The sequence below is a fragment of the Melanerpes formicivorus genome, unplaced genomic scaffold, assembly GCF_026170545.1.
Source record: "Melanerpes formicivorus ecotype bairdi unplaced genomic scaffold, bMelFor1.0.p_v2 SCAF_220, whole genome shotgun sequence".
Lineage (NCBI taxonomy): Eukaryota > Metazoa > Chordata > Aves > Piciformes > Picidae > Melanerpes > Melanerpes formicivorus.
In genome coordinates this window covers 99,912-111,992 of record NW_027142572.1, presented here as the reverse complement: position 1 = coordinate 111,992, position 12,081 = coordinate 99,912, and the positions used below count along the sequence as shown (strand labels likewise).

Here is a 12,081-nt window from a genome sequence, read left to right as displayed (position 1 = left end):
GTCAGAGTGGCTGAGAGCTGCCAGGCAGAAAGGGACCTGGGGGTGCTGATTGACAGCTGCCTGAACATGAGCCAGCAGTGTGCCCAGGTGGCCAATGGCATCCTGGCCTGCATCAGGAACAGTGTGGCCAGCAGGAGCAGGGAGGTCATTGTGCCCCTGTACTGCAGCTGCATCACTCAGGCTTGATATGGGGGCAGGGGGGAGGCATTTGAGGCCTGAGTTTTTGGCCTAGTTTGGAGGGAGGTTGTGTAAAGCTTTAGCCTAATGAGGTGGGTTTGTGTGGACTGAGGAGCTCTGTGTTTGATAGACTTTAGTGCTGCTGTTTGTAGTTCTAGATAATGCTTCCATTTGAACTTCCAATTCTTTCCAACCCTCTGTGGAGTCTTTTTCTTTACTCCTTTGGGGGAGGAGGTTAAAGAGCATCTGTCTTGCTCCCTATAAACCCAGGACACACTGGCACCAGCTGCCTGTGCTATCAGTTGTGCTCCTAAGTGGACTTTGTTCCCCACTTCCTCATTGCTGATATCTCCAGGCACAGCCCTCTGAAGAATGAGGGCCTGCTAAAGCTGTTAATTACTGAGCTAGAAAGCTAGTTACACTTGAAAGCTCAGGCACTGAGGGTGACACAGATCTCAGTGTGCTACCAGAACAGACAGGCAGACATGTTCCCCTTCACAGGGTGGGAATATAGAGCACACAGTGCTGCACACCAGCTACAGGCTCTCCTATTCAAGGCATAACTCCTGTCTGCTGAGGTTTCTCTCTGCCTGACTACCTCTGTCAGCCTACACACTTTCCTTCATCACCAGGAGAATGTTACATGTCTTGGCTATGCTCAGCCTCCTCTCCCTGCTAACAAGTGACAGGAGAGGAAATGGCCTCAAAATGCACCAGGGGAGGTTTAGGTTGGAGATCAGAACAAACTTCTTCACTGAAAGGGTTCTCAAGGACTGGAACAGGCTGCCCAGGGAGGTGGTTGAATCCCCATCCCTGCTGGTGTTTCAAGGAGGCAGAGGTGCTGAGGGACATGGTTTAGCCCCAGGCTTGGTAAAGTTAGGGAATGGTTGGATCTGATGACCTTCAAGGTCTTCTCCAACCCAAACTATTCTATCCTATGCTTCCTGCAAAGGAGAGGGCAGCAGGTTCAAAGGCTTGAGCACAAGCAGAGCCTGGAGCTCACCAGTGCTCCCAGGGTCAGCTCAGCAAGCTGTTAGTTATGCAGCAGCAACAGCCAGTGCTTTGAGACCTGGGGTGAATGCAACTTAGCAGCCCAATAGAGCTGGGCAGTGGGAAGTGTCACTGCCTCCCAGGGATGCTGAAGGTTGTGGTGTTCCTCTACATTTGGATGGGGTTTGAGCTGATCCATGGCATTAGGCCGCAGAGAGCAGTGCCACCTCGCTTCAGCAAGAGGTTAGGTGAGGGCAGGAACTGTATGGAGCAGCTGTAGCATCCCAGGCACCCTCTGGGTCACTGCTGATCCTCAGGCATGGGGCAAGGAGCACATGCTCACCCCTGCACCCACCCTGGCCTACCTAGGGATCCCTCCAGCTAGCTCTGTTTTCCTGCTGCTCCTTCAGGCCAAGGGTGGCCCACAGCAGTGCTGCAGGCAGGAGGGGGAAGCTTGCTGGACATGAGGAGGAACTTCTTTCATTTAAGGGTGATGGAGCACTGGAACAGGCTGCCCAGAGAAGTGGTGGGGTCTCCATCTCTGGGGACTTTAAAACCTGCTTGGAGCTGTTCCTGAGTGACCTTCTCTAGGTGACCCTGCCTCAGAAGGGGGGGTTAGACACGATGATCTCCAGAGGTCCCTTCCAACCCCTACCATTCTGTTATTCTGTGGCTATTCTGTCCCCTGGTACCTGGGACAGTCTCCCACTTACCAGAATGTGGTCAGGCACAGCATATTTTGCTATCTTGGAAGCCACTATGGCTTTGAGCTCTTCTTTGACACGGTCTGTATCAGCTGTCTGCTCCTTTAGCACTATGAAAGCAAAGGCACCTGGAAGACAAGTGAGCAAAAGCCACATACTTCATGTCAGATCCTGGCTGGCAAGGATCCAAGGCAGGTTTCAAATCATTCCTGTGTGCAATCTAGGACTGCCAGCCCCCCCTCCCATAAATCCTGTTTACAAAAGGATGGCAAGAGTGCAGCCCTCAAATGATGGCCAAGCCTCTCCTTGGCATTTATGGACCAGACTGATCTCAGTGACAATGACAGCTCAACACAAACAGTGATCAAAAGCTAGCCAGTGCAGGTCAGCTGTTCCCACTCTGCTCAAAGGACATGAACCTTTTAGCTGAACCTCTACCACATACATGAGTGGTGTATGAGAACAGTTTGGGGAGCAACCTTTGCCCCAGGGTTGGAAGCACTCTGTGGGTTTCATGGCAGTCTTTGCATCTTGGGGCTGCAACACCAACCAGCCTAAGGAAAACTGCCCTCCCCTTCCCCAGGCACCTCCTCACACACAGCTCAGGTGAGAAATCCAGGAAGGGCAACAAAGCTGCTGAAGGGTCTGGAGAACAGATCTTAGGAGGAGCAGCTGAGGGAAACTGGGATTGCTTAGCCTGGAGAAGAGCAGGCTGAGGGGAGGCCTCTCTGCTCTCTACAGCTCACAGGAAGGAGGCTGGAGGGAGGGTGGGGGCTGGCCTTTTCTCTCTAATATCAGGTGATAGAATGAGAGGAAGTGGCCTGAAATTGTGCCAGGGGACCAGGTGTGGGTTGGACGTCAGGGAAATACTCTCTGTAGAAGGAGTGGTCAGGCACTGGAACAGGCTGCCCAGGGAGGTCTTCAAGAAATGTGGCCAGGGCTCTTTGGGACATGGTTTCATGGCCATGGTGGTGTTAGGACTCCATGATCTGAGAGGTCTTTCCCAACCAAAACATATATCCACCTGTGGACATACATCCATAGATGTCATACCAGGACACCGCTTCCCACCTACCTTCTCCTTTGATCTTGTGGGGGTACCCAATCACTGCTGTCTCAGGGACCTCAGGGTGATCAGCCTTCAGCAGAGATGGAACAGAAATACACAGAGTGAAGAGCTGCCTTAGGCCCTGCAGCACCTGCACCAGCTAGGAACAGCACATCTCAGCTTCCCCTGGCAGACCCTGCTGCTGGGACAGCAGGCGAGCTGGCTGCTGCCTTGCCACTGGATGGACAGCTGCTGCCCATGGCCATGGCCATGCCTCTGGGAGCAGCACTGCCTGCATGAGCCCTGCTTCATGGTGCCCATGGCCATGCCTCTGGGAGCAGCACTGCCTGCATGAGCCCTGCTTCATGGTGCCCATGGCCATGTCTCTGGGAGCAGCACTGCCTGCATGAGCCCTGCTTCATGGTGCCCATGGCCATGTCTCTGGGAGCAGCACTGCCTGCATGAGCCCTGCTTCATGGTGCCCATGGCCATGTCTCTGGGAGCAGCACTGCCTGCATGAGCCCTGCTTCATGGTGCCCATGGCCATGTCTCTGGGAGCAGCACTGACTGCCTGCATGAGCCCTGCTTCATGGTGCCCATGGCCATGCCTCTGGGAGCAGCACTGCCTGCATGAGCCCTGCTTCATGGTGCCCATGGCCATGTCTCTGGGAGCAGCACTGACTGCCTGCATGAGCCCTGCTTCATGGTGCCCATGGCCATGGCCATGTCTCTGGGAGCAGCACTGCCTGCATGAGCCCTGCTTCATGGTGCCCATGGCCATGCCTCTGGGAGCAGCACTGACTGCCTGCATGAGCCCTGCTTCATGGTGCCCATGGCCATGTCTCTGGGAACAGCACTGCCTGCATGAGCCCTGCTTCATGGTGCCCATGGCCATGTCTCTGGGAACAGCACTGCCTGCATGAGCCCTGCTTCATGGTGCCCATGGCCATGCCTCTGGGAGCAGCACTGCCTGCATGAGCCCTGCTTCATGGTGCCCATGGCCATGTCTCTGGGAGCAGCACTGACTGCCTGCATGAGCCCTGCTTCATGGTGCCCATGGCCATGCCTCTGGGAGCAGCACTGCCTGCATGAGCCCTGCTTCATGGTGCCCATGGCCATGGCCATGTCTCTGGGAGCAGCACTGCCTGCATGAGCCCTGCTTCATGGTGCCCATGGCCATGCCTCTGGGAGCAGCACTGACTGCCTGCATGAGCCCTGCTTCATGGTGCCCATGGCCATGTCTCTGGGAACAGCACTGCCTGCATGAGCCCTGCTTCATGGTGCCCATGGCCATGTCTCTGGGAGCAGCACTGCCTGCATGAGCCCTGCTTCATGGTGCCCATGGCCATGCCTCTGGGAGCAGCACTGCCTGCCTGCATGAGCCCTGCTTCATGGTGCCCATGGCCATGCCTCTGGGAGCAGCACTGCCTGCATGAGCCCTGCTTCATGGTGCCCATGGCCATGCCTCTGGGAGCAGCACTGCCTGCCTGCATGAGCCCTGCTTCATGGTGCCCATGGCCATGCCTCTGGGAGCAGCACTGCCTGCATGAGCCCTGCTTCATGGTGCCCATGGCCATGTCTCTGGGAGCAGCACTGACTGCCTGCATGAGCCCTGCTTCATGGTGCCCATGGCCATGTCTCTGGGAGCAGCACTGCCTGCATGAGTCCTGCTTCATGGTGCCCATGGCCATGTCTCTGGGAGCAGCACTGACTGCCTGCATGAGCCCTGCTCCATGCACTGCAGTGCCTGCTGCACACCCCAGGGAATCTGCTCTGGCTGGAAACCTGCTGTCTCTTTGTTGTCTGTGCATCCCTACAGTGCCAGGTGGTGACTGGCTGTGGCCACCAGGATGCTGAGGAGACTGGAACCTTATGAGGTGAGGCTGACAGCCCTGGAGCTGTTCAGCCTGGAGAAGAGGAGACTGAGGGGAGATCTCATTCATGCTGATCAATATCTAAAAGGTGAGCATCAGGAGGATGGGGTCAGACTCTTCTCAGTGGTGTCCAAAGACAGGACAAGGGGCAGTGGACCCCAACTGGGACACAGGAGGTTCCACTTAAACATAAGGGTGGCAGAGCCCTGGGCCAGGCTGCCCAGAGAAGCTGTGGAGTCTCCACCTCTGGAGGCATTCCAAACCCACCTGCATGTGTTCCTGCAGTGGCAGGGGGGTTGGGCTAGATGATGCTCAGAGGTCCCTTCCAAGCCCTACCATTCTGAGGTTCTCTGATCACAGTCCACATTTGACTGGTGTTTGTAAGTGCCCAAAGCACAGCAGAAGGCAGGAAGTATCAGACTCCTTCACTGGTGAGGCATCACCTCGAGGACTGTGCCAAATTTTGGGCACTGCAATATAAGAAAGACATCAAGGTGCTGGAGTGGGTCCAGAGAAGGGAAACAAAGCTGATGGGGGGTTAGGAGAACAAGTCTTCTGAGGAGAAGCTGAGGGAGCTGGGATGGGTTAGCCTGAGGAAGAAGAGGAAGCCAAGAGGAGACTTCATTGCTCCCTACAGCTACCTGAAAGGAGGTTGCAGTGAGGCTGGCACTGGCCTCTTTTCCAAAGCAACTAAAGACAGGACAAGAGGCAATGGCCTCAAGCTGCACCAGGGAAGGTTCAGGTTGCATAGTAGGAAGAATTTCTTTCCTGCCAGAGAGGTCAGATGGAGACCCCACCAGCATCTAAAATTACAACTGCAAGGGTTGAGAGACAGAATAAGGCCTTGATCAGCCTGGCCTAGCAGAAGGTGTCCCTACCTATGATGGGGAGGTTGGAGCTAGATGATCTCTTAGATCCCTTCCAATCCAAACCATTCTATGATTAGAATTAGAATCAACCAGGTTGGAAGAGACCTTCAAGATCATCCAGTCCAACCTATCACCCAGCACCATCTGATCAACTCAGCCATGGCACCAAGGGCCTCATCCAGGCTCGTTTTAAACACTTCCAGGGATGGTGACTCCTCCACCTCCCTGGGCAGCACATTCCCATGGCCAACCTCTCTTGCTGGGAAGAATTTCTCCCTCACATCCTGCCTAAACCTCCCCTGGCACAGCTTGAGACTGTGTCCTCTTGTTCTGGTTGCCTGGGAGAAGAGACCAACCCCCTCCTGGCTACAACCTCCCTTCAGAGAGTTGCAGAGAGCAATGAGGTCTCCCCTGAGCCTCCTCTTCTGCAGGCTAAGCAACCCCAGCTCCCTCAGCCTCTCCTCACAGGGCTGTGCTCCAGACCCCTCCCCAGCCTTGTTGCCCTTCTCTGGACACATTTGAGCTACTCAACATCTTTCTTGATCTGAGGCAACACAGCTCTGAGCGTGTGCCCCAGGGGCTGCCGACGGTGACTCTTCTCTCACCTGCCCATTTTATTGCCTCCTCCATTGAGGGAGCTGTTTGCTTCTGCAGGCTTCTGCAGGCCAGAGACCTTGCATTCATTCTAATTCATAGCATTTCTTTGAAAGGATCACCCTGCCCCAGAAAGAGGCCCAGGCAAGGGACCTCCACCTGCTTGCCACTTACCATTGCATCTTCCACCTCCGCCGTGCCGAGCCTGTGGCCGCTGATGTTGATCACATCATCCATGCGCCCTGTGATCTGGTAGTAGCCTTTCTTGGTCCTGTAGGCACCATCCCCAGTGAAGTAGAAACCTACAGCACAGACAGGTGGGTACTCAGCAGCAGGAAGTGTGCTGGGAATCAGAATTGTCAGGGTTGGAAGGGACCTCAAGGCTCAGCCAGTCCCAACCCCCTGCCATGGGCAGGGACACCTCACACCACAGCAGGTTGCTCACAGCCACCTCCAGCCTGGCTGCAAACACCTCCAGGCAGGAGGCTTCCACCACCTCCCTGGGCAACCTGTGCCAGGCTCTCACCACCCTCATGGGGAAGAATTTCTTCCAGTCTATATCTACTGATTTCTACTTTTGCTCCATCCCCCCCAGTCCTGTCACTCCCTGACACCCTCCAAAGTCCCTCCCCAGCTTTCCTGTAGCCCCCTGCAGATACTGGAAGGCCACAATAAGATCTCCTTGGAGCCTTCTCTTCTCCAGACTGCACAACCCCAACTCTCTCAGTCTGTCTCCACAGCAGAGCAGCTCCAGCCCTCTGCTCATCCTCCTGGCCCTGCTCTGGACACCTTCCAGCCCCTCCAGATCCTTCCTGTAATAAAGGCTCCAGAACTGGAGGCAGTACTCCAGGTGGGGTCTCACCAGAGTGGAGCAGAGAGGGAGAATCCCCTCCCTGGCCCTGCTGGGTGAGGTTCAGTGATGCAGGAGGTACTTTCCAATTAACTTGTGCTTATTTCCAAGTGAGACACAAATGATCCCCCCCCAAAAAAACCCAAACAACTTGGATTTTAAAACTTAGGCTTATAGTGTGCAGTGCCAGCTGCCTTCCCTTGGCACTCTCTTTACCTGGGTAGGCTTTGAAATAGGCATCAACAAATCTCTGGTGATCTCCATAGATTGTCCTTGCCATGCCAGGCCACGGCTGGGCGATGCAGAGGGCACCAGACACATCATTGCCCTCTATAACCTTCCCCTGCAGGTTCAAGCACAGCAAAGATGATCAGGTGAACACAAGAGGAACAAGTAAGGGCTGGTGTGTCATCCACCCACCTGGCAAGAGTCACCCTGGTGCTTTCTGCAGACTGGCAGCAGGGAGCCACAGGTGGAGAAAACTAATTCCCTCCCTCCTGGAGCTGTCCCACACAGTCTGTACCAAACCTTCCTCACAGAGTCAGCCAGGTTGGAAAAGGCCTCAGGGATCATCAAGTCCAACCTGTCACCTAATAACTAACACCTCCTGACAACTAAACCATGGCTCCAAGTGCCACAGCCAAGCCTTTTTTGAACACCTCCAGGGACAGGACACCTCCCCAGGCAGCACATCCCAATGGGCAATTACTCTTCCTGGCAAGGACTTTCTCCTCACCTCCAGCCTAAACCTCCCCTGGCACAGCTTGAGACTGTGTCCTCTTGTTCTGGTGCTGCTTGCCTGGGAGAAGAGACCAACCCCCACCTGGCTACAACCTCCTTTCATGTAGTTGTAGAGAGCAAGAAGGTCTCCCCTGAGCCTCCTCTTCTGCAGGCTAAGCAACCCCAGCTCCCTCAGCCTCTCCTCACAGGGCTGTGCTCCAGACCCCTCCCCAGCCTTGTTGCCCTTCTCTGGATACATTCAAGAGTCTCTCAATGTCCTTCTTCAATTGAGGAGCCCAGAACTGGCCACAGGAATCAATTTGTGGCCTAACCAGTGCTGAGCACAGAGGCACACACTGTTCCTGATGCAGGCCAGGATGCCATTGGCCCTCTTGGCCCCCTGGTTACTCTGCTTGCCCATATTCAGCCAGCTGTAAACCAGCACCCCCAGGTCCCTCTCTGCCTGGCTGCTCTCATCCCCTGAGGCCAGCAGCACAACACAAAAACAGGAAAGAAAAGGGAGTCCTGTGATTCTCCAGAAGGCAATGCCAGCAAAGATGTGCTAAGCAGCCAGAGGATGCCTGGGGGAGGCTGGCAGGCAAGTGCCTGGGACTCATGCCTTCCACTTGGGCTTTTGTTAACTGCCACGTTCCCTTAGCAAGGGAAGATGGCAAGCCTTACTGCTTTCCAGGGCACTGAAGTACACATGAGCATCACCTTGCACAGCTTCACAGGCCAGTGCCAGTTTCCTCACAGATACACCAAGCTGCAGGACCTCCTGCCTGGTGCTGTCCTTTGGAAAACTCCACCAGTCCCTGCTGGCTGCTCCAGCCTTGCCATACCTCCAGGTGTTCCATGCAAGGCTCCAACAGCTCAGCTCCTTGGTTGCCAGGAGCTGTGTGACTTCTCTCAATCAGAGGCAGCAGCTCTTAACCAGTACCACAAAAGTGGTGCTGAAAATGCAAACAGCCTCCAGAGCTGTGCAGACAACTTCCAACACCCAGCTGGCAACAGGCATCTGAGATGTGCTCACAATCCAAACTGCTCATCTGTCCCACCCTACTAATGGAGGGACAGATATCCTCTGCATCATAGTGTCACAGTATCAGTCAGGGCTGGAAGGGACCACAAGGATCAGCTAGCTCCAACCCCCCTGCCATGGGCAGGGACACCCCACACTAGATCAGCCTGGCCACAGCCTCATCCAGCCTGGGCTTAAACACCTCCAGGGACAGGGCCCCAACCACCTCCCTGCACAACCCATTCCAGGGCTTCACCACTCTCATGGGGAAGAACTTAGAATCATAGAATCAACAAGGTTGGAAAAGTCCTCAGAGGTCATCAAGTCCAACCTGTCACCACAGACCTCAGGACTAGACCATGGCACCTCCAGCCTGAATCTCCCCACCTCCAGCTTCATTCCATTCCCCCTAGTCCTATCACTGCCTGAGATCCTGAGCAGTCCCTCCCCAGCCTTCCTGTAGCCCCCTTCAGATACTGGAAGGCCACAGTGAGGTCACCTGGGAGCCTTCTCTTCTGCAGACTGAACAGCCCCAACTCCTTCAGTCTGTCCTCACAGCAGAACAGCTCCAGCCCTCTGCTCATCCTCCTGGCCCTGCTCTGGACACCTTCCAGCACCTCCACATCCCTCTTGTCATAGGGGCTCCAGAACTGGAGGCAGGACTCCAGGTGGGGTCTCCCCAGAGCTGAGCAGAGGGGGAGAATCACCTCCCTTGCCCTGCTGGCCACACTTCTCCTGCTGCAGCCCAGGCTCTGGTTGGCTTTCTGGGCTGCAAGTGCACACTGAGAGCTCCTGGTGAGCTTTTTGTCCACCAGCACCCCCAAGGCTCTCTCCTCAGGGCTGCTTTCCAGCCAGTCCCTGCCCAGCCTGGATTTGTGCCTGGGATTGCCTCCACCCAGCTGCAGGACCCTGCCCTTGGTCTTGTTGAACCTCCTGAGGTTGGCTTGTGCCCAGCTCTCCAGCCTGTCCAGGTCCCTCTGGATGGCCTCCCTTCCCTCCAGCTGTCTGCTGCACCACACAGCTTGGTGTCATCAGCAACCCTGCTGAGGGTGCACTCAGTGCCACTGTCCATGGCACCCACGAAGATCCTGTGCCTTTGCCATCACCAAGGTCATGAAGGCAGCAAGAGCTTCTCTTTTGGGCATGCAGCAGAGCCTGCACTCACATTCTCATCCATCAGCACTGGTATGATCCCAAAGAAAGGCCTCATAGCCATGGCTGGAACGATCTCAGCGCTCTCCTCTGCAGGCCGTGGGGCGATGCAGATACCTCCAGTTTCTGGAAGAGAGATGAAAAGCAAAACATGTGAGGTGCATTCAGTGCTAGGTGAAAGCAAATGCCAGCTTTACTCAGTTTAAAAAGAAAAAGAGAGAGAATACCAAAGGCACCTGGCAAGAAAAAGCCATTGGGAAGGAACCACAGAACCATTTTGGTTGGTTAAGATCTGCAATATCAAGTCCCACCACCAGCTAAGCAAACCAAGTCTGGTGCTAAACCATCTCCCTCAGCATCTCATCTCTGCAAACACCTCCCTGGGGAGCCCAATGCAGCGTTTGAGGACTCTTTCAGTGAAGAAATTTCTTCTGCTATCCAACCTAAACCTCCCAGGGTGCAGCTTTTGGCCACTGGGAGTTGCCCAGGGCGAGGTCTCCCCTCAGCCCCTATTTCTCCAGACTAAAACAACCCCACACTTCCCTCAGCCACTCCTCACCAGACCTGTTCTCAGACCCTTCACCATGCTACCTGTGCCCATGCTGCCACCACAGTGGCAGATCCACCCAGACTTTAAGCACAGCAGAGACTGAGCTGAGAGGGCGATGCACCGCAACGAGCTCCCTGCTGCCACGAGCGAGGGGCCCTGGCAGCAGGGTGGAACATGTGCTCCCTCACCTTTGTCTTGATCAACACAGGCTGGCCTGCCAGCTTCAGGAGGAATCCCTCTCAGAAGCACTGCCTCAGACTACATTTCTGTCTTCCAAAACCAGCAGCCAGCTTTTCTCCACAGCTGCCTGGAGCAGCTGTACTTTGGCTGTTTTCTGTAACCAAAAAGCCCAACAAAGGCAGAAGTGCCTCATCCATGCTGGGAAGGACCACACCTGAAGCTCACAGCTCTGATCCCACTGCTGGCACAGCACTACCTAATATTTTAACAGTAAGAGCCACAGGAGGGTTTTTTGTCTCTCTCATCTGCTCATACCTCACTCCTTAGAGTCATAGAACAGTAGGGGTTGGAAGGGACCTCTGAAGATCACCAAGTCCAACCCCCTTGCCAAAGCAGGATCACCAAGGGCAGGTGAGACAGGAACACATCCAGGCAGGTTCTGAAAGTCCACAACCTCTCTGGGCAGCCTGCTCCAGTGCTCTGGCACCCTCACAGCAATGAAGTTCCTCCTCATGTTGAGGTGGAACTTGCTGTGTTCCAGCTTGTACCCACTGCTCCGTGTCCTATTGCTGGGCACCACCAAAAAGGGACTGTGACCTCCTTCTTGACACCCACCCCTCAGATATTTATAGACATTGAGCAGATCCCCTCTCAGGCTTCTCTTCTCAAGAATAAACAGCCCCAGGGCTCTCAGCCTTTCCTCATGAGACATAATTTCCAGTCCCTTTGTTATCCTCATGGCTCTCTGTTGGACTCTCTCCAGCAAGTCTCTGTCCCTCTTGAACTGGGGAGTTCAAAACTGGACACAGTATTCCAGCTGTGTTCTTACCAGAGCAGAGGGAGAGGAGAACCTCCCTAGACCTGCTGGACACACATTTCTTGATGCACCCCAGGACACCATTGTCCTTCTTGGCCACAAGGGCACATTGCTGTCCCATGGAGCACTTACTGCCCACTAGGTCTCCAAGGCCTTTCTCCATGGAGAAAGGAGACCCCTAGTCTGTACTGGTGCCTGCTGTTATTCCTTCCCAGCTGCAGGGCTCTACCCTTGTCCTTATTAAATTGCTTCTTGTAGTTGAGCTGTCAGTGCTCATCCAAAGACTTCTAAGTGGCTTCTGAAGTGACCATTTGCCCACCTTGATGCCTGCCAGGCTTCGCTGCCTGCCAACACACGACTGCTTCAGAGAGTCACACACCCTGGAGGACACTGCACACACCACCACACTGAAGCTGGGGGTGAGAGGTGAGGCTGCAGGACCACCAGCAGCACCCACCCACCTGCTCCTGTGTCCTCTTTAAATTCCAGTGGCAGGCAGCACCTTCCCAAGGTTGTTTGCCCAAGGATGCTTTTT

At 54.9% G+C, this 12,081-nt stretch overlaps 1 protein-coding gene across 2 annotated transcripts in view; it reads right to left on the bottom strand.

Moving 5' to 3' along the window:
- The window catches only part of ACSS1 (acyl-CoA synthetase short chain family member 1), a 43,219-nt gene that overhangs the window by 3,108 nt on the left and 28,030 nt on the right, over positions 1 to 12,081 (bottom strand). For both annotated transcript variants that reach the window (XM_068169757.1, XM_068169758.1), the window contains 5 exons: positions 10,013 to 10,125; positions 7,323 to 7,449; positions 6,431 to 6,558; positions 2,947 to 3,010; positions 1,881 to 1,999 (listed from right to left, as the gene is read on the bottom strand). In XM_068169757.1, coding sequence (XP_068025858.1) covers positions 1,881 to 1,999; positions 2,947 to 3,010; positions 6,431 to 6,558; positions 7,323 to 7,449; positions 10,013 to 10,125 — 551 coding nt within the window. The remainder of the gene's footprint in view (positions 1 to 1,880; positions 2,000 to 2,946; positions 3,011 to 6,430; positions 6,559 to 7,322; positions 7,450 to 10,012; positions 10,126 to 12,081) is intronic.